The 26,219-nt window shown below is 55.1% G+C and overlaps 1 protein-coding gene across 5 annotated transcripts; it reads right to left on the bottom strand.

Moving 5' to 3' along the window:
- Positions 1–1,631: 1,631 nt before the first annotated feature.
- LOC119037612 (organic cation/carnitine transporter 2) lies at positions 1,632–24,840 on the bottom strand. Of its 5 annotated transcripts, XM_037129866.2 has the most exons (11): positions 24,185–24,838; positions 17,670–17,773; positions 12,120–12,274; positions 10,998–11,169; positions 9,703–9,829; positions 7,942–8,042; positions 6,136–6,350; positions 4,527–4,709; positions 3,610–3,807; positions 3,380–3,515; positions 1,632–3,033 (listed from the first exon to the last, which is right to left on the bottom strand). In XM_037129866.2, the coding sequence occupies exons 1-11, from the start codon at positions 24,575–24,577 to the stop codon at positions 2,946–2,948; spliced, it is 1,872 nt and encodes a 623-aa protein (XP_036985761.2). In that variant the 5' UTR covers positions 24,578–24,838; the 3' UTR covers positions 1,632–2,945. The 5 variants fall into 5 exon arrangements, with proteins under 5 accessions (XP_036985761.2, XP_036985763.2, XP_036985762.2 ...); XM_037129868.2 differs by lacking the exon at positions 12,120–12,274 and having other exon boundaries at positions 10,998–11,060; positions 24,185–24,840; XM_037129867.2 differs by lacking the exon at positions 3,610–3,807 and having other exon boundaries at positions 24,185–24,833.
- Between the last annotated feature and the right edge of the window lie 1,379 nt (positions 24,841–26,219).

Below are 26,219 nucleotides of genomic sequence, written 5' to 3'. Positions count from 1 at the left end.
ATTCGGTCGTCCGGGGCCTCCTCTGTCGATCTCATTAGATTTTCGTGGAGATCAAGTGAGCACATAGATGTGCTTCCCTGAGGCCTTTTCGGTAGGTAGCACCGCCAGGTGTTGCCACACTGTGGCTCATGTCGTGGGTGTCACATAGCCTCTGTATCGGCACAGAGCCCTTCGGGAACGGGAAACACCCAGGGACAGGCTGGCTGTGCTACTTACTACCTGACAGAGCTGGGCCCTCTGCCCAGCCCAGTCCCAGCATTCGGACTTGGTGGCAAGTGGAATGATTCTCTTTCTGCTCTTCGGGAGTTTATGAGAATGTTCCAGGAACTCTGATGGGGACAGGAACTAGTTCCTAAGCGTAAGAAAAGAGGAGAAGGTAATCCCTTCTTTTCACTTTGATCTGTGGTAGAATATTCTTTTCTTGTTTTTAATACGAATTCTTTCTCTACCTCCTTTGCTTTATCCTTGGTATTCCTATGGGCACCCGGCTAATTCTTACGGGGACTCACTGAGCACCCCCATCACTCACCACCATTTCTGCAACCACCAGTGATGCTCGCCTTTCTCCCTGAGAGGAGAGCCCTGGTCAGGATAGCGGTCAGTCATCCCGAGTCATGGCTCGCAGGGGAACAAGCCACATGAGTCCAGGAGGCCAGGATGGAGGCCTCCCATTTCCAGGTACTTGGCTCCCGGCTGGGGCTACCATTCCCTTAATCAGAGCTCTAAGCATTCAGGTAACGTTGCCTTTGGCTCCCAGAAGGCCACAAACAACTGGAATCAGTGCCACTGAGAACCAGAAACCATTCCTGTGACAGGACAAAGGGCGGCCAGGCTGTGATTCACGTTCTGGGGCCCAGCACAGGCCCGGGTCTGCCTGTCTGAGTTCTCAGAGTTCTGTGGCTTTGCCAACTGAGTTCTCTCTCTGGCAGTGAAGCTTTTATGCAGGTCTGTCCACGTTCTAGCTCATTACATATGTGTGCATGTGTGTGTGCCCCACAATTCGCTCCAGCCATCGTTGCAGACCAGTTCACGGTGGCTTTGACCACCGCACGCGGCCTGATGGTGCCTCACTCAGCCTGCCACGTCTCGGAACCTGTTTGGGGCTTGGGCGTGTGCAGCCTGGGAATGCAGGGAGCTGACTCTGTGGGGCTGCCTTTGATGAACGGGGGATGCACACTGCTACAGAAATGCTCCCTCTTTTCCCCACACCGGGTGGTTCTGAGGTGGATTTCCTCAAGTTCCTCAGACCTTCTGGCTGGCTGGAGCTGTGCCCTCGGCACTGGCCAACCTGAAAAAATACGTCCCTGTGCAGGTCTTGCCCCTTTCCCCTTTCCTCCCCCGCCCCGTCCTTTACTCCTGCTCCCCGGAATCTTGCTCCCTCGTCACTGCACAGAGCACTGTCCCGGCCCTGCTCTCGGCGGGCCCAGACCGAGACGCATGTGTGAGCAGGCCGGCTCAGGCCTCGGTCGGTCAACACAGTGCGGGCTTCTAGCATGCGGGGGTTACTCTCAGCCTCAGAGGCTCATCACCAAGCACCGCCAGAACTAGCCCGAGGTGACCCAGAGAGAAGTTGGGTGACAGTGTGGCCTGGGTCACCAAATGGTGGAAATAAAAGTCGTGGGCAGTTGCTATTATTTTAAAAAAATCATTCTTTTTATTAAAACAGCTTCATTTCCAAGGCACTTCAGTAGCTTTCCCAGACATGTGGTTTTGAACCAGGTGGAGCACACGCTGCAGGAGTCCCACAGTAACCATGGTGACGATGGAAAAGGGAAGGCGGTTACACTGAACACAAGTGTCTGCCAACGTCACATGACTGAAGTGAGCAACTCTGAAGGGCTGTGAACACGGTTTACCTTTCTTCTTTGTAATTTTCCCCGTGGTTAGGTATCATGAAAAGAAGCCACACGATGATGTCCGTTTCGGGACTTGGAGAGGTGCCGGTGGCTGAAAGTGCTGAGGCCTTGCCTGGGTGGCAGCTGCAGACCATTATTACCAGAGTGGTTCTGGGTTGACAGAAAGAGCCACTGACCAAGAGACTGTGGCACCAGTCTCCCCCAAGTCTGTTCTGAAGGGTAAATAACTTAAGGAGAAGAAAACATAACAAATCGACAAGCAGATGACACACGAACAGACAAAATCTCATTATTGTTTTGAGAAAAGAGACAAGTTTGCTTGTCTCTCTCTTCCTGATGTGTTTCCTTCAAACCACACGTGGAAACCGTGATAGCTAGGTTCGAATCGCCTGGCAGAAAACGAGACCAGTAGGTTCTGTGGTGCATTTGTTACGGGCCTGGACAAGCCCAGTGCTTTGATCAGATGTAAACAAGTTTACCCAGAGTCACACCAAGTGGCCCAGGAGCTCACACAGGGACGCTGGCCTGTGTTCTGTGCCTGCTCGGGCCCCTCCGAGTTAACTACCTATAGGCTTGCCCAGCCCTGGGCCCTCCCGCCCTGGAGCAGCAGCCCTCCCAGTTACTGGGAAAGGGTGAGAAATCCAACTCCCTGTGAAATGATGTCTTTTCCTTTAAAGTGCGCCTTTAGAGGGAAAGATTTGGGGGGTGGGATTTAGACCTCCTGTCTTATTGGGGGGCCTTTTCAGGAAGTCTGAAGTTAAAATGTAAGTTTAGCAGGTGCTTCTCACGCTCTTCCGAATCCCACTGGTACGAGTTCACTTCTTGGGCGGTGCCCCATCCCTCGCCATGTTAGGACGTTTCTGAAGCTGTCTGTTGACAGTCCCGGCGTCACTGGAGGGAAGGTGGTGCTCCAGGACCACATGCGGCCTCCAAGGCCAGGTACCCATCTGCCAGCAGGTCAGACACAGGGCCACCAGGATGAACAGCAGGGACCTTCGTCCCTGAAGGGCCCCATGTCCACACAAACCACTTCTGACGGGATGCAGTCTTTCATCTTTGCTGGCTTACCCCCTGGGGGGGGGGAGGGCATTATAAGGCTGTGCTTTTAAGGACTATGGGACTCTCTTCACCATCTTTTAATATCCTTGTGTGGCTTGGAGTTTGCTTGTATTTTATTCTATAAAAACAAGCAAAACAAATGTTAGTAACAAATCTGGAAGAGACATCCTCCAGTCTCCAAACAAATAAACCAAACCCAGAACTGCAGCATCTTACAAAAGAAAAAAAAAAAACCAGATCCTGAAGGTCTTCCCTGACCAAACTGTTCCCAAGCCGCTGCTGCTGTGGGGACGGACGTGGGGAGGTGGCGGTCTGGGTCCGACCGGAATGGGCAGAGTTCCACCTCCCCGCCACTGCTAAACCTCCGACGGCTCAGCTGGTCCGTGGCGTTTCTGAGAGGTTGTGGGGAACGCTCTGCCAGGCCCGGGCCGCTGCACAGGCGTGGTGCAGGGGGAGGCTCTTACCCCTTGACCCTCAGCATCTGGTCGATGGTGTCTGGCAGGGGGATGCCGAAGCTCTCTGGGAGGAACAAGGTGAGGATGGCTGTCAGGACCGTCAGACTTCCCATGAGAATATAGGGTAGGAAGCGGTCATAGGCACCTAGGGAGAAGCAGACAGAGCCCAAAGCCGGCGTGCGGTTAGACCTGGTTGCACTCTGGCCCTTTGGCTGCCAGGACTCTCTAAAGGGGGTCACCTGCTCTCTCAGCCTCTGCGTGTCCCACAGTCTGAGTTGCCAGACTGGAATCCAGCACCCAGACAGGTCTCGGCACCTGGGTCTGCACCGACATGCTCAGAGCCTCAGCAGGGCCCCACAGGGCAGGGAAGGGGCGCGGAGCCACGATGATTACCATCCCTATTTCCCAATGCCAGGTTTCCGAAGAACTCCAGATACCTGTCCAGGGACAGAAATAGCTCTTGCACCTCTCCAGGTGTGGTCCAACCCATTCGCTTTGCCCACAGGCCAAGCAAGATGTTTCTGCTTGTCAGATCTATGGAGGGTGCTCGCCAAGCATTCTGGGTACTCTCAAGCTGGGTGCGCCCCTCCCCAGAGATGTGCCAGCAAGGGGTGTGCAGGGCACGGCAGGTGCGGGGAGAAACGAGCTTGGAGGAGGAGGAAATGGAGCCCTGCTATGGAAAATGGCGCAAGGCGCATCTTGACAGGGCCTGACCCACTGAGCCACGTGCTCCGAGTCACAAGAAGTCTCAGGTCGTCAGATGTCCGGAGTGGACACCTTTCCCTCTTCCCGTTCCTTTTAAACTCTGATTCCAAGAAGAGACTTCTCCGGGTACAGGCACTGCCTCCCTCAGTCGCTCTGCAGTTTCCTAGGATGGGGGGCTCCTGCTCTCTGACGGAAGGGGCGGGGCTAAACCAGGAACCAACCCCCCCCATCTCTCCCCGGTTTCTAGCCAGTGCACAGGCTGTTTTCCACATGCAAGCGCATGTCGCCCCCGCAGCCCCCGCGCCTGGATGAGGACCTCCTCCCCCAGGCACAGACCCAGACTCAGACGGGTCCCACCTGCCGTGCAGGCCCGTCGTCCTCTCCAGCTCGCACGGAAGCTCGTGGCGCCTCCACCCGCCCCTCTTGCGTGAGCTCACCTCGCAGGACTCACCGAGGTAGACGAAGTAGGGAGACAGGATGCTGCCCAGGCGGGACGCAGTGGAGCTGACCCCCACGCCCATGTTTCTGACCACGGTGGGGTACAGCTCGGCCGTGTACACGTAGGCCATGGAGAAGGCAGATGTGATTCCGAACTTGCCCACCATCACCAGGGTGGTGGATACGTAGTATAAGTCTGGAAGGGCAAAGGGAAGAAAGTAGGCGAAGGCACCAACCCAGGGTACACTGCAACTGGGAGTCGCGATTTTGGGGGGCAGGCAATTTCTATAACTCCGTGTTGCAGGTTGAGGAGCTACAGCCAAGATGCCGCTCCAAGTGGTTACTCCTGAGAAGAGGCTGGGATCTGCAGCTGTATGGGACACACGCTTCCCTTCTGCCTGAGGACCACCGGAGTGAGCCCCTCTAACCCCAGCAAGCCTGTGTCCCCGGCCAGAAGTCACGACATGCCTCTACCAGGGGACAAAGAGCTGTAGGCACTGTGGGGCTAAATGATGACTTTGCATGGACAGGGAGCTCCGTCCTCACTCGCTCCATGCTTTCGTCCCGCTCAGACCTGACGGTTCACAGACCCGCGGACCCTGGAAACGCTCGGTCCTGCCTGCCGGCTGCGAGTGGCCTATGGGCTGCCCAGGGCTCGGCCATGAACCTGCACACAGTCCTGCGCGCCCCCACCATGCCACAGTGGGGGCTGTGCTGCCAGTCCTGGGGACGCACAAATGATCCTGAGGCCACCGAAGGCATGAGTACAGTGACAGCTCTAGGTACCACAGGAAGTCCAACAGTTCTATCAGTTGTCACAGGGCTGTCTCCCCACCTGTGGAGTCCGAGGCAGTTTTAAGAATCAAATCCTGTTAATGGCCCAGGCGACCCACTCTGTGACCTGGCCCCTCCCTTCATCTCTTTCCAGCTCTTTGTCCATCTTCGAACACACACCAAGCTCCCCGCCCCCTCAGGGTTGCTGCCTTTGCTGTCTCTTCAGCCCACAGGGCTCTGTTCCTGGACTTTTCCACGGCGTTCTAGCACCATCGCTCACCTGACCTCCCCAGGACCACTGCTGGTGACCGCCCTCCGTATGCCAGCTCTCCCAGTCCTCCTTGTTATAAGACACAGTCTGCCCTGCATGAAGCTTTATTTACTTGTTTGTTGCCTGTGTTCTCGACCAGTGTGGCAGCTGCAGCAGCGCCCCGGGCTCCGCAGGGCTTTTCACTCCCCCACTGCTCACTGGCTGAGTGCAGGGCCCGCCCACTCATTCCCTAGCTCCTCCTGGAATAAGTGAATGATCAAGGGCCAGGCTAATAAGTAATGGAGATGGCTGTCTTTGCTCCCCCTTACCCTGCAGAGAAAAACAGGTATGCCCACACTAACTTGGGTCAACAGGAAAACTGACCACCAGCCCCGTCTGGTAGCTCCCCCCACCTTCCCCAGGCCCAGGCCAGGAGGGCTGTCTGGTCTCAGGAGACACTTTCTCTTGATTTTTGGGCCAAGCGGGAAGATACGTAGGTGAGTGCTGATGGCATGATCTTATGCCTCTTACTGACCGGGCCAGACAGCCTGCTAGAGACTGAGTGACTTGGTGAAGACTGCAGACGCACAGTCCCTACCTGAGGGCACCAGCTGCACAAAGAGGAGCACGATGCCGCCCAGGAAGAGGGCGGTGGCTATGGAGTAGCGCCGGGGCAGGTACTGCAGCAGCAGCCAGGCCAGCGTGTACGCCGGGACTTCCACCACTGCCGACAGGAAGCAGTTCACATAGATGTCGCCATGCAAGTTAGGGGTGTCCAGGGAGAGCCCGAAATAGCCCACCGATATGGTCATCCTAAAACAGAGCGCAGAAGCTGGAGGAGCAGCGTCCGCCTGGCTGCCTCCCACCCGGGGCCACTTTCCAGATACAAGGATCGCAGGAAATTCAAAACCATTCCTTCAGGAGGGCTGCAGGTTGAAGTGAGTCTCACTTCTTAGAACAAAAGAGAACTCCCCGGGCCCGGTGTCAGCTCCAGGCCAGAGCACTTTCAGAGTGTCCCAAACAGCAAACAGACATGTACGAGTCAGAGTTACTTTGTTGGGAAAAAAACAAAACAAACAAACTGTTTGTTGAATTGAAAAAATTCAACTCCGACCTGCCTATGGGCTCTAGAAACCCTAAGCGGAAGCTCTCGCAACACCCACTTCCTGGCTCTCTGCACATCCCCGAACCCAGCAACTGCAGAGCAGCTGGAGAATGAGCCAGGCAGCAGACAGCAGGTGGGGTGGGGCGGGGCGGGGCTGGAGGGACAGGATTGGACAAGGAACAGTCGTGGGGCACAGCACCTGGAGAAAGAGCCAGAGCAGACCCTCTGTGGCACCCCACCAGGGAGAGGCTGGCCAGAGGCCACCGCCTCCAGCACCGCCATACTCTCAGAGGGGATGGGGGGCACCCCAGGGCAGGGCCACAGGGCTGCTCGTCTGCATGCCCGCCCTGGGGTCCCTGGCTGGTGCATGCCAGTAGGCACTCTCTCTGTAGACCGGGCCTCTGTGGGTTAGACTGGACTCCTCTGCTGGCTGAAACCACAGTTGTACGAGCAGGGGAAAGGCCCGTCAGGAGTTCCCGGGAAATCGGAGCCAGGGTGAGTCTGGTGCAGGCTGAACGCTGCCCTGTCTGCGGGCGGCTCCCACGTGGGGCGATGCCCTGAGGAATCCTGGGCCATTCCTTGGAAATGGGTGACTCATGGTAGTCCCTAGGGGCCAGCTGGCCAGCTGCCCAGAGACTGGCTGACTAGTAACAAGGACTCTGAGGCGAAGTCCGCCTTCCTCACCGAGCAGCACCAGGTAGAGGCCTCTAATCCCAAGGATTCGGCTGCTGAGCAAACGCTCTCCCGATACTTGGCTGCGCTCCCTCTCTCTGCCAACTCAACTCCCTCTCTGACACACTTGGTGAAATGCCTCGCTCGCTTGTTAGAAGGAACCTGACGAGGACATCCAGGCCGTGGCCCTGCTTCCAGGACAGTCTCCAGACATCCCGGAAGGAGGGATCCTGGGCTTCCACATACAATCCCAGAAAGTACTCACGGCCTCTGCAACTGAAAGAACATGGGGTCTTAGAGCCTCCTGGAAGGACTCGCCTGTCGCCCTCAGCCATCGTCGGAGGCACAGGGGGACAGGCACAGGGGAACAGGACCCAGAGCGAGCAAGGGTTCTCCTAGGACCTGGAAGGATCCCCAGTGGTCCCACAGTGCCCCCCAAGAGCCCCACAGCAAATTTCACGCTCCTTTCCTGAAATTCTATCCGGGATTACGTCAGGCCTGTTTCTTGGGCGGCAAGACACACCCCTCTCCCTTGCGGATGACACGGGATTGTGGTGCTGTTCTGAGACGTGCCAGCCACCACCAGGGGCCGTGTGTGGCAGCCTTGGGCGGGTCCCGCTGACGTACCACAGGATGATGGACATGATGGTGACCACACAGATGTTCCAGGTTCGCAGCAGATCCAGGATGCTGTGGGTCTGCTGCTTCTGGGAACTGAGGTCCTCGAGCTGCAGGAGGGAGAAGCGGGGAGACTCAGAGACCCAGTGACCTGCCTGGAACCCTGGCAGCTTCGCTTTCTGTGCCTCTGGGCTGGGGAGATCTTGTTTCTTTCTTGAAAAGAAGAGTCCACTGGCCTAACCTCGGGCAGCGGAAGGCTTCCCCTGGCCTTGTCAATGACACATTAGTGATCGAGGGTGAGGAGGAAAAACAGGTGACCAGTCCCCTCAGGGGACGCAGCCAAGGTGAGGCCCAAGCTGACAGCTCCATCAGACAGCACCCGACGGTGGCCACGTTCCAGGGAGGCCTCGAGTGTCCCCCCTCTGCCCACCCCCCCGCGGCTGGATCCCTGCCCTCTGGGTCAGAGGGAGACGGGGCTGTGGAGTCCTACTGATCTGCTCTGTTAAAAGAATTAATGTTTCAGTCTTCATACCATGTAGTTACTGGTCTACTTCCAAACGCAAAAACATCTCAGATAGAAAAACAGGAAAATTGACCTCAGCTTCACCCAGAGCAACTTCCTATGAAATTCGGCACAGCCAGGGACATTAATAAACCACACGTCTAAACACACTGCTGTTTCTTTCTTAAGCAAACCCAGCTTTGGAGCTTGTTTTTCCCAAGTTAGCAGTTCAACAAAAGGTCACCTTTAGACTTAATGGAGCCCTTGACACAGCCTCATTTCCTTGAGGACGGACCGTCCACTGAAAAGCCACCACACCTACCTCACCTGGGGGCTCGCTCTCTGCCATCTGCTCCTGCCCGGACCTTTGTGCACCAGAGCCCTTTCCAATCCGCGCCAGGAGACTGGCAGGGCTGGCGGTGGCCAGAGGCTTCTCTGCTGCGTGCACCCAGTCCCTCCTCTCCCAAGCCCCAGGGCTGCGTCTTGGGTCTCAAGTGTCTCTAACGTGCCTTTCGTGCTTACCCGGCAGGAAGGCTGGTGGCCATTCTCACAGCCAGTCCCCTGCCTTCCTGCCAGACCAGACGCACGCTCCAGGACTGTATCTGCCAGCAGCTACAGAGCCTGACCTCTTTGCACTGTCACAAGACTGAAGAGACTGAACGGCCTGCTGCAGAAAGGGCGGAAGCTGAGGCAGGAGGGGAAGCAAGACCCGGGCCTGCAGGCAGAACCAGAGCTTGCCTGTGGCGTGAGAACAGGGTCTGCAGGGAGGGGCGGGGTAGGGCGAAGGGCCGGACATTGCAAAGGCCTGGCTCCGAGGTCACGCAGCAACTAACCACAGGGTGGAGGTGGGGGGAGGAGACAGAGCGCTTCTAACTCCAAATCTGTGTTTGCCTCATATTTTATCTGCATTGTCTTTTTACAACCAGAAACTACGGTAGGAGAAACAGCGATTTCCCAAAATGCCAACTTTGTGGAAGGATACTGCTCATAAAGAGTGCTTATTATTCAAAGTAATAGTAAGACTATACAATTGCCTGGGAAAGAAGTGCAGAAGTATGAAAGCTTAAGATCCACAGGGAAGGTGAAGAGATTTAGGCAGCTGGCACCTTCTTGGCTTCAGAGGTGTGACAGGGACTGCCAAGGACAGCCTCGGCTCGGGCAGGGAAAGGGCTGGGCTCCCACGTGAAGGGAGGGCTTCCGGCCTTTGTGCTGCTGCCCTTAGACCACGGTCCCTGGGACCCTCCTACCCGCTCCCGGTTGGTGTTTACCTCATTCGGTTCGAAGATGGTGGGGGGGGCAACGATCCCGTTGATTTGGGCCGCCCTGCGGATGATCACCTCTGCCTCTTTAAATCGTCCCTGGGAGATGAGCCATCGGGGGGACTCAGGGATGAACCTGAAGTGCAAGGAGCAATCTCATGGAGGCGTTCCTGCCCAACAGAGCCGGTGTGGCCTCAGCGGAAGCGGGAAATGGGGGCTCAGAACCAGAACTAGCTTTGGGGCGTATATGGTGTTTCCCAGCCAGAACCAAGGAGATGGTCCCCACTACGCCAGTGATGACCAGAAGGGTGAGCTTCGGAGTACGCTGGAGCGCACGGATTTCAGAGAGGGTGCCCAGCACTACGGGATTCAGCCCCTGGCTGGCCACCTCCTCATTTCCAAGGGACGGTGGTGCCACCTGCTGGACCCTGAGGAGACCAAGCAAAACAGGCCCCTGAAGCCCGGCTCCTGCCATGAGCTCTGCCGGGCCCAGACTCTTGGCCACCTGTATCCCTGCTTGTCCCTGGCATCCACAGAAGTTTGTGCGCTGGACTCTTAGCCTCTAGTTTTTCCTCATTCCCACCAGATTCATCCAATTGACTTGTCAGACTCTCCACCTCCTCTCACAGGGCACCCGGGTGCTTTGGAGACTACGTGGAGCTTATTTTCTGCCTCACCAGGTAGCCCCCGCCCTTCGGTCCTGGCCAGGACCCATGCTTGTGCTCTGAAGCATGCCCGCCACACGCGGGGCAGTGCTTTCACCACCCCACCTACAGGGGGCCACTCCCACCTCAGCCCCTCTGCCACGTTCCCTCCCTGGTAAGGAATGGCGTCCTCTCTGCCGGTCCAACTCCTCTGTGTTGGAAGCTCGGGCGGAGCTTGGCTCCCCTGTGTCGCCACCCTGGGGACTCTCGCTCCCACTGCTCCCCCTCTTCTCCCAGCGCCCCTGTCAGGAGGCCCTGGCGGCAGCACAGAGCCAGCAGCGGGGTTGCAGCTGCCTTGTCCTGCGGTCTGACAACTTCCTGGCCACCATGGAGGACCCCATCGCCTGGCAGCTCCTGCTCCTTGCTCTCCCTGAACTCCGATCTTCCTGGCACAGGGCCGGACACAAGTCTGTTGATGTCTTGGGGTTTTGTTCTGTCTTTGGCTTTTCTGGGTGTGGAGAAAACATTCTGAAACAACTCATAAAGAATTGGCATTTCCTGTCTTAGAGAGTCCACACAGGAATACGTGGGTTGCTGCTGCCCCCTAGTGCAGGCTGGAGAGAAGATGCCCTGTTGGGGGGGGGGGGGCGCCACACTCACCACCAGAGCAGCGCGCACAGCACCCCGGGCACGGTCAGCGCCAGCAGCAGCATCCGCCAGTCTCTGATGAAGTAAGCAAACAGTGGCAACATCATGTAGCCAACTGCAAAAAATATGCACACTCCTAATGTGGAGAATATGATACGCACTGACTTGCCGAGGATTTCTGTGCCTGTTTGAAACAAGGAAGGTGTCATGTGAGTATTTCATTTAGGTTGTTTCCTTATTAATCTTCTGTTCTATAAAGGCAAGAAAGCAGCCAGAATTGTCTCTAAGTTTCAAAGCCCTCGCGAGGGACGGGATTCTGAACCCAGCCCAGGGTGACCGCCTGCTGGGGGTGCCTCGCTGTGGCCTCTCGGTGACAGGTTGCTCCTGAAAATGCCATCACTTCCTGAAGCCATTGGTTAAAAATGCCACAGCAGGCCTCAAAATGTAATCCTCACACGAGGAAGAATTCATCAAAGGGAAGGTCATTGCTACGGCTGCCCAGGCTAACTATTGTCCTCCAAGGAAAAAACATTCTACAAAGTGTGAAGAGAAAGAAATAATCCTTTCAAAAACACAATAAGCTAGAGTCAGATTCCTGCAAACAGGGGGACCGGTTGTTCTTCGGAGAGAACAGCTTGGAGCCCTGCAGCCTGAGCTCTGCGCTGAAGCCCAGAGGTCCCACGTGCAAAGCCCACTCCCATTGATCATTCTTGCCGGTGTTTTGCAGAAGAGGCGGTTTTCTTCCTTGGCCCTTGCTGCTCACACACGCCTCCCTCTTCCTTGACTACCTCAGCCCCGGGCAGTGGCAGGCCCTTTTCTGATGGAGGATCTTGGGTGAGTTCTAGTAAAATGGCCATCAAGTATCAGTGAGACCAATGTGCCACACCTCAGAGGCCAGGACAGACCTGGGGTGCAGCCGTTAGGCTGCTGTGCTGCGGGGCCCACGGCTGGGTACCGGGTGGGCCCCGTTTCCCTGCCTACAAACTGGGTTCTCCCAGAAGCCCTGGTCAGTGCGTATGGGCTTGCTAGAGGCCACTCCCCCTTGGGGGACAGCCCTGCCGTGTCCCGCAAGTGGGTGGCGAGCTGCTGGTCAAACACATGGTCAAGTACTCAGCTCCAACCGGATGGTCGTACCCAGGACAAACGCAGCCACGTAGTTGGAGATCTGGCCCATGCCTACAATGAAAAACAGCACGGAAAACATCTCGAAGTTCTTGGAGAAGACCTGCAGGAAGCTGAAGCCGGTCTGCACGCCCATGGTCACGAACAGCACGTTCTTCCGACCGAACCTGGGAAGGAAAGGGGGGCAACAGAACCCGCTGGGAGGAGGTGGCAGCAACACACTCCACCAGGAGGGGCTTTTCCCAGGACCATTTGGGGGCGGGGGGTGGGCAGGACAGAGCTGCCAGGGCCTCTGGTGCAAGGACAGCCCCAGTCTCCCGGTCCCTATGCTGCTGTCCACCCCATCCCTCCTCTTCAGGACCAACATGGGGCCTGGGCAAAGGCAGTGCCACAACTGTGTTCAAGTTCACAAAGGATCACAACATACTTATGCTGCTTAAAGTCATGCATTTATAATGCATTAAAAAAAAAGAACTGGTTTACTTTGGAGAGTGATGGAGAAACAATTCATGGTAAATGAAAACTAGTAAATAAAGGGGATGAAACATTTGTCCTGTGTCAACTATAAGACTAATCAATCATAGATGAGGGGAAGCATCATTTTATAGAAGTCTTCCAACCGTTAAATGAAAAGAAAGTGATCAAACCAGAACATCACATTTTGCAGCCCCCAACCAGGGGACAGACATGGGCACTGTGTTTTGGTGACTGTCACGCAGCGCGTGACAACTGAACACTGCAGGGCTCCTCCAGTCTCACCCAAGGGACTGAACCTGCATCCGACCGCGTCTCTAGATCTAGCTGCTAATTTTCAAGAAATACAGAGAGAAGAGGAATCTGCTGGACCACACCGTGAGCTGGCGATCGGTCAAGTCCAGCTGGGGGAATTCTAGAGGCAGACCAGCCCAGTGTCCTTCAAAAACCAACTGGGAGGCAAAGGCAGGAAAGGTGGACAAGTCCCTAGATTGAAGAGACTAAAACCCACAGGGAAGCCATTATAATAAAAGTCAGGCCGGTGGTTATGTGTGGGGTGAGGACACAGGGACAGGGCTTCCTGGTGGCCAGCAAAGGTCTATTTCTTAATTTGGTGGAAGTTACGAGGTTATTTCCCCAGAATAATTCATCAAGCCACACATTTGTTGTATGTAGTTTTTTGTATCTGTGTTCAATTTAAATTTTTTTTTAATGTTGGATTTTTTTCATGTTTTTTTTTGTTGTTGTTTTAAAGACAGTGCCACACATGGGGAAGAACAAGCCAGCCTAGTTCATTTTACCCACCAGATTCAGCTTGAATGTGGCCCGGGCAGCAACATCCATTTCCACTTGATGAATGTTTATTTGACCATCTATTATACACTAGGCACTGGGGATATATCTGAGTTAGAGAAAAGACGCTGTTTCTGCCCTCAAGGAGCTTCCAGTCTGTAGGTGGTGAGACAGACAGCGATCACAGTTCAATCGAATGCCCTGTTACTCAGTGCTCAGGCCCTCCATGACGGGGCCTCACCCAGGTTCACAGGGACACAGCCAAGGAAGCCGCCCTGGATGGGCGGGAGGTCTTCCTGATGACGGGACACTGAAATGAGGTCCAAAAAAAAAGGAGCTGTTGACAAGGGGGAGCAGGGCAGCAAACTTTCAATGGTGTTCACCCTACAGTGGGGAGCCCAACGTGAATCGCATCACTACTTCTGATGCGCGCTCTGAAGGACAGGTGCGAGTAACCAGGGTGACGTAAACCAGGGACCCTGGGTCAGCCTGCAGGGTCCGGGAAGGCCACCAGGTGGGGGTGGGGGTTGCTTCAGACCGAGAGGAGCACAAAGTGTGGCTGGGGGGGGCATGACGAACACCAGGGGCCAGCGTGGCTGCTGCTGGCCAGTCGCCAAGAGACTGCAGGGTGGGCAGGAGCCACCCTGCACAGGCCTTGCAGCCGGGAAGAGTTTGGTGCTTCTACTCAGTGCACTGGGGCTGTTTTAGTTTTGGGAGGTTTTGGGGGGCAGAGGCCAGAGATGTTCTAGACACCCTAAAATGCCCAGAATAGCCCCTCACAACCAAAAATTCTCTGGCTCAAAGTGCCAGTAGGGTCAAGGTGGGGAAGCCCTGGTCCAGGGGGAGACTGTGTTCTCCCCTGGTCCTGCTGGCGTTTTCCTGTTACAGGGGCACCGCACATGCCACCCAAGGGCGGCCCCTGGCTGCAGGCAGGGAGCTGTAACCTCTACCCCTGCCCTCCCCGCGCAGGGCTCCCTGGGATGGCAGCAAAGAGAAAGACCAGGGAACACTGACACAGCCCCAGTCCCTTGGCAGCCCAAGGCGGGGGCCAGAAACACTCACGCTTAAAGTATGTCAGCAAATCAGCAAATGTCCAACGTATACATGCCCACAAAACCAGGAAGTATCAGCCTATCTCTTCCCAGGCTGTGCCTCTCCTAATTCCTGCACATAAAGGTAACTCAATATCATAAAAAAGGCTTTGACAACCCAGGGTTATTTTGTTGCTCTTGAATTTCAGCCTTCCTCGTATGTCAGAGTGAAGGTGAAACCTTTGCCCTATAGAAAAAGTTACTATTGGTATTCTAGACAACAAGTTAAGGTAATGAATCTTTGGCTCTTAGGTAATTTGTTTGGCTTAGGTTTTGGACTGGCTTACTTAGAGGTAATGAGAAGAGAAACTGTCCCCCCGCACAGAGCCCAGGGCCTTCCGCGGGGGTGCAGACAACCTAGGGGGCTGGTGCCGGGAGCTGGCGGCAGGGGCTACAGCCAGAACCGCCCTGCTCACAGCTCTCGCATTTACTGGGCTCAAAAGATCCTGCCAAAAAGCAACCTGCTGACAAAATGTTTTTAGAGTTTTGAAAAAACACTAAACTAGCACTTCCGAAGGCTAATGTAGCCCTTAATGTACTCATTAATTTTACTTCTGTCTCCTTGGGAGATCTCTGGAACTTAAACACCTTCCGGAGGCCATCAGCGTCTTAGGCTAGCCCCCAAAGACCACCTAACCCGTGACACAGCCGACCCAGAAAAATGCACTGAGATTCAACTCTGATCCTGGGCTCACTGCCCCTTGTTGTTCCCTGCAGAGGGACTCCTGAGCCTGAGCTGCCACGCAGCCCCGGGGAGGGGACCTCCCGCCATCGCTCGAGGATGGACACCCCCTTCTCACTCTACACTCTCCCCAGGCAATCTCGTCCGTTTGCGGCTGTGACCAGGGTTATGTGAGCTGACAGTTCCCAAGTTTGCTTCTGCAGCCCAAACCTCTCATGGAGCACTAAATGCACACCTCCAACTACATACGCAATTCCCCGACTCAGGAGTCTCGCGGCCCCCCACACTCAGTACATTCACACCGACCTCACTCTCTTCTCCTACAGACTTGGTCCTCTTCAGAGTTCTTTGCTTAGAGAAGGGCACTGTCATCTACTGGGCTGTAGGGGCTGCAACCCTCCCTCCTCTCCTCGCCTTCTGCATCCAGCCCATGGCCTCGTCCGGCTGGCTTTGCCTGCCACCACCCAGCTGCTCCACCTGCAGTCTGCTCCTAGCAACCACCATTTCCCGCACGTTATTGTGATCTCTTAATTAGTCTCTCCACAATCCTTCCTCCGTCAATCCTCTCTCCACAAAGTTATCAAATAACCTGGCAAATACTACAAATCTGATTATGTCACACTCCTGCTTTAAAAAACTCTCAGTGGCTCCCCAGGGCTCTGTGACGAAGCTGAGCCCTGGACTCTCATCTGCTAAGCCCGCCAGCCTGCTCGTGTGCGTGGGCCTCTGCCTGTCTGCCACTTCACCTTCGACCACTCTCCCCGCTCCAGAGGACGTTTCTGCAGCCCTGACCTGCTCCGTGCCTCTTCTTGAGTCTAGGCTTGAGTTTGTGCTGCTTTTGGCACCAGAACACACTTTCCTCTCTCCACCCCCATAGCTGGTGAACTTGCACTTGTCTTTCAGCTCCCTGTGCATGCTTCCCCTTCCTGGGGCAGCCTTTCCTTGGCCTCCCCTCTGTCAGACCCTCTCTTCACGTCTGCACCTCGCTGTGTACCTTACTGCCACCAAGGATAACAAGCGCTCCCCTCAATGAGCTATTTAATACATTCTGCCTCACTGGAAGGCGAGTTCTGGGAGAGCTGGGCCCAGAACAACACAGAGGACCAAGACTCTCTGGGGCCCAAGTCCAGCTCTGCCCCTGCTGGCTCTGTGATGCTGGGCTAGTCGCCGAGCTCCTCTGGGTCTCATCTTCTCCACTCATGAAATGAGAATACTGATCCTTCTTCCTTCACAGAGTCACGGAGGTTAAATTCTTATTTAATGTGTACAGTGCTTCTCAGAGCGCATGGCACATATTAGGCGCTATGTGTGTGTGTTAGTAAATATCAGTGATTGGCTGATACATGCTGCTAGACTAAGGATCTGTGGACGCACAGACCTTGCCTGGGAAGGGGCAAGTGTCTATGGCTCGTCCAGACTCACCAATCAGTGGCCATGGCCTACTTAACTCAGTGCTTATTGGTGATGACAGAAACTTGTCTCTCCTTTTTTTAATTGCTGGGTGATACTCTGGAAAAAAACAATCCAGGGAAGAAATGCACGTATTTCTCATGAGGAAAGACTCTCAGGCGAGGACAATAAGCCACAGACAGAAACGTGCCAAAGCATCACCCCGAATACGTTCTGCGGGGTCAAATGACTTTGTTCTCATGCAGCAGGACAACCCCCTCCTGAACTTCTCTCTTAGAGACCCCAGCCAGCCAGGACGAAGCTGGGTGACACAGGGTGGCCAGGGACCTTGCTGAAGGTCACTCTTCTCACCAAGGGCTTCTCCGACAGACCCTGCAGCTCGGGGTAGAGAGATAATGACATGACAGACCCCTCAGAATCTCACAGAAACTCTGCACCTCTCTCCAGAAAAATGCTCACGCGCAATCTCTAAAATTTTGCCTCTAATTTCAAGAGCACGTGAACTCCCTAAGTCATGAATGGACATGAGCTAGCAGCCTTGGAATTCTATGAATAACCTGCTTATGGGTGAAAATAGCACATTTCCTGCTTGTTGTGAAGGAAGTGCCATAACCACAGGCTGAGCTAAGGGGCATCAACCCTCTGGGCCCGAGTCCCGCCCACCCTGCCGCTACTGGCGTCTTCCCTCACCTTGCAGAGGCCAGTGGCTCTGGAGACACGGCAGCAGCCAGTGTGGTGCACCTTAGGATCTACAGCACAGTGTGTGTGCATGCGTGTGGTGTCCAGCTTTCCCATGCTTGGGGACACAAGAGTCATGCTCACCAGGCGCGCGCAGAAGTGACCCATGGCCTAATTTCCTGGTCAGACCCAGCAGACCCAACCTGGACACGCTCAGCTCGGGCTGTTGTGTCCAGCAGGAGTCGGGGAGAGGAGGTTGTGGGCTCTCTTTACTCGGTGTAGAGTCTGGACTGTAGGCTGGGCTGCCCTTTCTTTTAACGCTTAAGGCCCTGGGTTGAAAGGACACTGCCGTTTGAAGTCGACGCCAGGCACATACACACTCCCTGCTCAGTGCCGGGGTCCCCTGCCACTGCAGCAGATTGACGCCCACCTTACCTGTCTGAGAGCTGCCCCGAAATGAAGGAGCCCACCAGCACACCCCCGAAAAACAAGGAGATCGTGAGCGGTGCCTTCCAGTCGTCCTCACACACCAGGTTCCACTGTAAGAGGAGCGAAGAGGTGTCTTACTCACTTTTAAAAATCTTCGAAATTTAAGCTTTCTTGGAAAATGCAATCAGAACATCCTGTATCCCCAGTCTGTTTACACGACCCTGTGGGTGTGTGAGTTCGTTCCGGCAGCCATGGCTGATCTGGGCAGCCATTCAGGGTGCAGGCGCCCCCTTGCAGGGAGACTGGGCTCCCTCCCCGTCCGGCTTTTCATGGCTGTTAGCCCCATTGTTTGCTTCTGCTCTGAGGAAGGGGGAGGCAGGGAGCAAGTCCTCTGCCTACGTTCCAGTCCAGGAGAAGGTGAGGCCTCTCACGGTCACTCTGAAGAACCCAGGTGGGCCCAGGGCTGTGGACGGGCAGGGCGCCCCTCCCATGGGGTCGGGTCATGGCCAGGACACATGAGAGTGGTTTGGGAGCAGGGCTCTGGGGCTCCCAGGGTCAAGGCGTCCAGCAAGGAACCGAGGCCAGAGGCCTGAGACGCACATGTGCCGCTGTTCCTTTGGCTCTGCTCAGGCCCCCACCGTGGGCCTGTAACTTCTGGGTCCTTCTGGGGATATTTAGAGCTGGGGTCCCAGGTGACAGCCAAGAGCTCTAAGCTGGGAGTTAAGAAACTGGGTTTGAGCCTCTATTCTACTGTTAGCTGGTTACCCACCCCCAGATAAGAGTCCCCCTTCATTGTGCCCCCATCTCCTTGTTGGTAAAACAGGGTTGGGGTAGGGAACAGGCTGCACAGCTGGAGTGCCCCAGCATCCAAGGCGCAGTTCCATCTACGGCCACCACACGAAGAGGTCTGCAGATGTGGGGATGCAGCTGGACAACTCAGATGTGAGGTCGCCGCGGCTGAACGAGGGGCCAAGAGGAGGACAGGCCAAGACGGGGAGCTTGGTGGTTCCCAGAAAAATGTTTCTCAGAACCGAGATGACGCTCAGCAGTAACCAAGAAGGCCACGTGCCAGGGAATTCAGACCCTAGCATGCCTGGCACCAGGCTGCTGGCCTGCCCTCCACGGAGTCCGCGGGCTCCCCCCCAGTGACACAGAGAAGCAGTGGGGTGTGCGGCTTCTAAGAACAAGGCATCTCTTCCAGGTCAAATGCAGAAGGAAAACAAGTCTGCTTCCCTGCCCTGCTGGGCAGTGTGTGCGCACGGAGCCCCCGGGCACCTCAGAGGGGTAGGGGGCAGCCGCCAGGTTGGATGTGAAGATCCCTGCAGCCAATGATCAGGATCGCCTGGGCTGAGAACGGGGAGGGGGGCCTGCCCCAGGGAAGAATAGAAGGTCTCCAATGCCTCCCACTGGGGAAGTCCAGGCCAGCAGGAGGCCAGAATCTCAGAGCACTGAAGCCTGAATGCTTGGCAATGGCAGCCCTGCTCCCTCTGCAGCCTCAGCGGTGCTAGCGCCCAGAAAGCCCCATGGGACATGGCTGCTAAAGCCAGGACAGCTCTCTGACAGAGCTGAGGGACTCAGGGATGGGTGCTGGCCTCTGGGCGTTAGGTGGGGTGGCAGGCAGAGCTTCACAGGCCAGGTCATGGCCACTGCTGCTCCTGCATGCAATGGGATCTATTCCCAGCTAGCACACACTACTTCTGTGGCAACAAAGGTTTTTTTTTTTTTTTTTTTTTTTTTTAAGAATAAGGACTCAGTAGCTCTCTTGTGAGGGTTGGAAATAATATAGCTGGACTAGACTAGAAACCCTGCAGTGAGTTCGGGGGTGTAGTCCCCCCAGTCCACATCAGGTCTCCCGATACAGGCTTTTAGAGAAATCTAGGCTGGTGAGGAGACCAGGTGACCAGTGTCATCTTGGAACAGACTCCCAGATCGTCCTCCAGCTCTCACTGCTTCAGCCCTGCCAGTTGGTCCGACCTGCCCCTCATCTGGGTCAGTGTGTAGCTCCCTGGGGTGACTAGTCTCTCCAGTCACCCCTGACAATACCTGACGGCTCTCGGGGCCTGGTTTTGGGCCCTCCAAAAGCAAATGTGGGCTAACACTTCCTACTGGCCATAGGAGAGGGGGGGGTGTCTGTGTGTAGGGTCAGGAAAGGTAATAGGTTTCGAAAAAGGAACACAGGGGCAGGTACAAACTAGGTCCCACCTCACCAGCCTATCCACTTACCTGTCAACCACCAGATGGACTGCAGTGGGCGCCAGGACTTGGCCGGAACCCTCCTTAGGAGGGGCAGGATGAGAAGCCCGGAGAGTGCAGGCTACGTACCCTGGGCCTGTTGTGTCTACAAAGGAATCCGGCATTCCTACACTGAGCTCCTGGCTCCCCGGCTGTAACTAAAGCAGCTCCAGCCCAGCTCACGATGCTGCCACCTGGTGCACGGGATGAGCTATGCTGGCGGATGATAATAGGTATCAATGTGAGAACTATGTCTGTGGGTTTAAGATTCAGGTCACGAGTCTAGCATCGTGCCCCTCAGCTGGGTGGGCCATGGGGACCCCACCAGAAAAGATCTGGGAGTGATTCTGACAAGGGGCCTAGATTTGCTACCCTTCTTGGCGAGAAATGTGCCTTTCATATCCGTGAGAGCTTTTCATACTGCACATTGTAGTTGTGTGCAGTTCATTTATTTAGAAAAGACTTTATTTCTTTATATTTCTTTATCTTTAGAGGGGAAGGGAAGGAGAGAAGGAGAGAAATATCAATATATGGTTGCCTCTTGTGCGTCCCCTGCTGGGAACTGGCCTGCAACCCAGGCACGTGCCCTGTCTGGGAATCGAACCACGGTTGTTTGGTTCGTAGGCCTGCGCTCAATCCACTGAGCTACACCAGCCAGGGCAGTGTGTGGTTTATTTTATGTCACATCTACCTCCATGCCGTTATTAAAATTTTGGGAGGGAGAGAGAGAGAGAGAGGAGTGTGTGTCTTGTACATAGCATGCAATCAGTGATGCTTCCTGGTTACGGAAAGGAGAGTGATGATGTCGTTTTCTGGAACTAAGTGTTCTCTCCTGGGAGCTGGATGGAAAGGAGAAGAGATGGGCCGCGCCACTGGGCAGCAGCTCTTCCCCGGGACGTTCCCAGCCTGAGCGCTTCAGCGGTCAGACACACTGGTCGGTGCCGTCTGTCCTACCCACAGTCCGTTCTGCTTCCTGATGCGGCAACTGGCCGATCCCTGCCCCAGGGCTGTCAGGGCAAGGGGAAGAGGTATCTGCCTGGCAGAGCCCCAAAGGGAAGCTCAGTAGGTGTTTGGTATGCAGTGAGCAGCTGAAAAAGCTAAGGGCTGAGAAGCTTCGACACTGCAGCACCCTTTGCGCTTGCCTGCCCAAAGCCAGGATGAACCCTGAACTTCGATCTCTAGAGCAAATTTTCTTTGCTTCCTCAGCCTCTTCCCTGAGTCAGCTGTCAGAACTTTGACCCAGGATTGGGGTTCTCAGACACCGAGAGAAGCGCTCGATCTGATCGCGCATGACCAGATGGTCCTGTCGGATGGCACGTGCCCAGTGAGGGGCTGCTCTGGCTTGCCACGAGTTGCAAAAGGTCTGTGCTCCCCTTGGGTTTGAGAAGTTGGCAAGAGCACAGCAGCACCATACAAGCTGACAGTCTGTTCCGACTTGCTGCCCTCCAGAGTCAGCCCAGCCCCACCTCCCTGGCTTACGTGGCCTTTCCTTCAGGTGATGTGGGCTGTGGACAACAGTGGGGGCTCTCCTACCACACGAGACTATCTATGTATGACATCAGGCTTCCAGAAAAGCTAGTCCAGAGAAAGAGGCTTGCTAGGACAACGAGGTGAGTCAGAGTCCTGGCAAGGGCTGGGCCGGGGGCTGGCAGGAAGCAGAGGTTAAGGGGACAAAGAAGACCGCTAGGCCTTGGCTTGAAGAGACCCCAACTCACGGGTGCAAAGGAACTTTTCTGCAGGCTGGGCTGTGCAGACACCAAAAAGCAGGTGGGCCAGGTAGGCTGAGAAACTGCCCAGGTTCCCAGAGGAGGGGCAGCCCTGGGGTCAAGAAGCACTCAGACTGGAGCAGCACAGCAAGGTGGGGTGGCTGATTCCCTCCACCTCAGGGATGACTAAGAAGTCAGAAAAGGGGCCAGCCTGGAGGCACGGGGGTGGGGGCAGAGGGGCAACTGTTCCTGGAATATAGAAGAACAACCTTTTTCGCTTCCTGAATAGCACCCCCTTCTTTCTGCCAGTTCAATGCCTTGTCACAGACCCACATGGGGGCAAGCCCCAGTCCCTGGGGTGGGGGATTATGTTTCCTTTAAAATATTTCAGTCATTGCTTTCCAATCACCCTCCAGTTTCCCTTCTATAAATGAAACTGTCCTTTTCTTCTTCAGTTCTCAAACTTTAGACAAAATTTCTTAAATTATTCACTAATCCATTCGACAAAAATTTTCCTGCATACTCGGTCTCTGTGTCGAGTATCAGGCCAGGACCTGCAGGAGATGTAAGGATGCAAATCTTCCATCAGCTTCAGTACTTACATGTACACACTTTAATTTCAACAAAGGGAGAAATCACACAGGGGACACGAGCTTTTCATCTCCTGTTGAAAAATGTCACTAGGAATTCAATACCAGTGTCCTTATACCACTTCCACATTTGCTGTGGGACAGAGGGCAGGCCTGGGGACATTTAGCCGGCGTGGGACTAGCTGCAGTGGTCAGCATGCCAGGCCTGGGTTGAAAGAAAATGAGCCTTAGAAAAACGGAGTCAGAATGTTAATGCAACAGCTTCCACCAGGACTGTTTACCGAACGCCAAGTCAGACATTCCAGCATCTCCAGACAAAGGGCTAAGTAAGGCATTAATCTGGCCTCCCAGCGAAGACTGAAAACCTGTCAGTAGGTGAAAGGGCACAGAGCTCTTACGAAACTGCTAAGACGGTGAAATACATAGGCCCAATATAAAAATGGAAAAGCTGACAATGGTAGCAACACAGTTCAAGGACCCTCTGGTGCAGCCAGCCTTTGGGAACTCATCAGCGCAGCCACCACCCTCAGCCAGGGGCAGGGTGAAGGCGGCGAAGCAAAAGCAGATGACGACAGTAAGCCAAGGGATCCCAGGGGTGGGGATATGCTTCTTCTGACTTCCTCCTTCCATGAGCAGCCAGAAGCAGAATTTGCAGGGACCCGTGTGATGGAGTAGGCTTCCCTCTGCGACCTCTGCCTGCCACCAGAGGGACAGTCTCTGCTTTCACAGCTCTTACTGGCTTTCAAGAAGATGACTTGCTTGAGTCTAGGACTGAGGATTTGTGATGTTGGGAAATTGTCTGTAGACTCTTGGGCCACAAAACACACAGTCAACTACCTCTATTCAGTGCCTCTTTTGTCAACACTTCAGGACACTAGAATGATGTCACTACCTGTGAGATCCCAGTGGGGCCCCCCTTCAGCCCCATCCCTCTGAACTCTGACCTCCATCTAGGTTGTTTCTTGCTGTTCCAGACTTTGCATCTGCTGAGCTGAACACCCCAGACTCATTGAGAGGCCTCCTCTTCCAGGAAGCCTTCCCTAATCTGCAAATCCCCGATCCTGACATTCAGTGAACCTGTACACCCTGGTGCCTGTCAAGGAGGGTCCTTCATGGCCCTGCCTGCTTAGTTCTGCTGAGACCCCAGCAAGTTAGTGCCAGTGTCTGAGTAAGATGCAAAGCACATCTACACTCACATCACTAACATCCTGTTGTACGTCCAGCTCTAATGACTCTCAGCAGGGGATAGGCAAAGCCACCCAAAACAAAAATCCAAGGGGCTGGGGAATGAGAAATTCGCTTTCTCCCCACTTCCTATGAAATAAGATTGTATGCTTTAGCTACAGCATTCTGGGTCAACAAGTCACCCTGAACAGATCTCCAGGTGCAGGGATCCTAACAGGTTGATAACTAGCCAGGAGCAAAAAGTTCAACTTCCTTAGAGGACATGGTCAGTCAGACTGTCATTTTGGGGTGAGGGTGGGTGGGGAAATAGTAACTGGAAAAAGAAAGAAAGAAACAGTTGTATACACATGCGTCCCTTAATTTTAAAAGTTCAGGAAAGAAAAGATGAATTTCCTTTCTCTCTGACATGTGCCAAGAGGCTAGAAGAAAAACAGCGACAGTGCCTTAGCCCTGGCCCTGGCTCTGCTGAACACTCTCACCCCAACTGGAGGAAGTCTCTGACCACCCAGGGCCTTAGAGCACCTCGGAGGGGCCGCTAGGGCCTTCCTGGCTCCCTCTCTTAGATGGCCATCAGAGCAGATGGCCAGATGACACCCTGCGGTCAGAGGGCATCTCTGGCTGGAAATCAATGCGCAAAGCGTTCTGAGCCACCTGGCTGGAGGACGCATAATCATCGATAGTTGTGTTGGGAGAACAGGAGTGGAAACATCAGCATGCACCTTGCGCGGGGTGGACTGTGCGACCTCAAACACTGTGAAGGTCCTCCCCACACCCCGGTCTTCGGCCCCGGCGCGGGGCTGGTACCCACCTCGGTCACGATGGTGGACAGGAAGACGTCCTGGCTGAACTCCCAGCCATCCAGGCAACTCTCCTGCTCCAGCTGCTCCAGGTCCACATCGAGCACCGGCTCCAGCCCCAGCGCCGAGAAGTTGGCGATCGCCGCGAGCCGGTAGCGCCGGCAGTTGTGAGGCACCTGGCGGCCGTCCTGCAGCCGCAGCGGGACACTGTGGTTGCGCCAGGCGCTGCTCAGGTTCGCGCTGTCCGGCACCCGGCAGCGGTGCTCCGGGGTCCCCGCCAGGAACATGATTGACATGCCATTGAAGCCGTTGGGGATGATGCTGGCGCTGAGCAGAAAGAAGATGAGGCGCTGGAACAGCCCCCACTCGCCCAGGAAGGCGGTCACTTCATCGTAGTCCCTCATGCCACGCGCGGGTGCCTGCGGTGCCCGCCGCAGAGCTGGGGGACTCGGCGGCGCGCAGACGCCGGGCGCGGAGGTCGTGTGCGCGTGCGCGCCGGGCCTCCGCCCCGAGACCGAGCGGGGGACGAGCCGGGTGTCTGTCCACCCAACAAGCAGGATCGCGATCTCCCGCCGCTGTAGCTGCCGGGCCGCAGCCTCCGGTCTTACTTAGGAGGCGAGGCGGAGGAGGGCTCTGGGCTGGGCTACCGGCCCGCCCTCGCCCCCGTGCAGTGTGGCGCCGACGGGGGCGGGGCTGGGGCTGCACGTGACGGCAGGTGGGCGGGCCCGGCCGCCGGGTGAACTGCGGGCTCAACCCCGTGGCTCCAGCCGGAAGAGACCTGGCTCCGTCTCAGAAGGCGGCCTCGCTCCGGGTCTCGGAGATCGAGCCAAATTCGCTGCTGCAGCGCGGAGCTGGCGGGAGGGGACGCGTTGGCAAGTGGGCAGCGAAGCTCAATTACAGTATTAAAAATAACGCCTCCATCTAACAGTTTTTTGCCAAGGCCAACACGGGTACTGGAACAGGCCCAGGGTCTCACTGTGGTTAGGGCCCGTATCACCGCCCATCCCTGCGAGAGTGATGGGGATTATTTTCAAACCGAAACCGGGGATTATTTTCAAACCGAAACCGTTAATTACTAAAATGAAGAGGCTGGGAGCAATGACTTTGAATTCTAATTCAAGTGCCCTTTCCTTGTTTTACTCTGGAGCAAGCAAACCCTTTCGTTGTCCTTTAACGTGTGAGAACAAATGTAAATTTTTAACTTCAAGATGATTGATGATCCCAGCCCAGGATTAATTGTTGTCAGATTAGCTGTTTCTGCACAGGCCTTAACTCAGGAGGTCACTTGCAATGAAAGAATAATTCTTTTAAAAAAAAGCAGCGAGGTGATTCTAAAGCTTTACTCTGCAATAGAGTAAGTAGCTACATTCGTAATTCCACCATAACAACAATGGAGACAAATCATCCTCCCTGGAAACAGGGTCTTCCCCAGGAAATGGGAAAGGTGGAGCAGCTCTGACAAAATCCTAAAATGATACATAGTTTGACTCTGAGCATGAAGACAAAGCAGCACAGGTGACCAAGAAAAAAGAAAAAGAAGAAACGACACAAGATTCCAACAAATGAATCACTATATGATCCTGAAAAAGGTAACAGATTGGGCCTGGGTTGATGCACGGAGAAGAGGCTTACCCTGGGTTTGGAATACAGAGCCCACTCCAACAGACAGGGATGCTGCCTTGAATTGCACTGCCGGCCCGACCACACTGGGTCTTGATTGTCAAAGGCATGCAGCGTACACAACTCAAACCAGAGCAGTGTTTGTGATGAACTTGGTCTGTCAACTAGCAGGAGGTTCTAAGACACAAAACCCCAGAGAACCAAAGAAAGAGGGAGGCCATGAGATGATGAGGTCTAACCGTGAAGATGCTGCCAGAGCAGGCAGAGACCGAAGCAGGAGAAACCAGTCACCCAGTGGCTGCACCGAATGTGCCACTGACGTGACAGGCTGCAGCAAGGAGCACGTCTTTCACGTGTTCAGCCTTTTAGCAAGCGGTCCCTAAACAGCTGAGTTGGCACTTAATTGCCCAATACTGTATAGAAGGC

This window comes from Artibeus jamaicensis, unplaced genomic scaffold (genome assembly GCF_021234435.1).
Source record: "Artibeus jamaicensis isolate MK-2021 breed Jamaican fruit bat unplaced genomic scaffold, CSHL_Jam_final contig_786, whole genome shotgun sequence".
Lineage (NCBI taxonomy): Eukaryota > Metazoa > Chordata > Mammalia > Chiroptera > Phyllostomidae > Artibeus > Artibeus jamaicensis.
The sequence above is the reverse complement of the archived record's forward strand: the minus strand, read 5'-3'. Positions and strand labels throughout refer to the sequence as shown.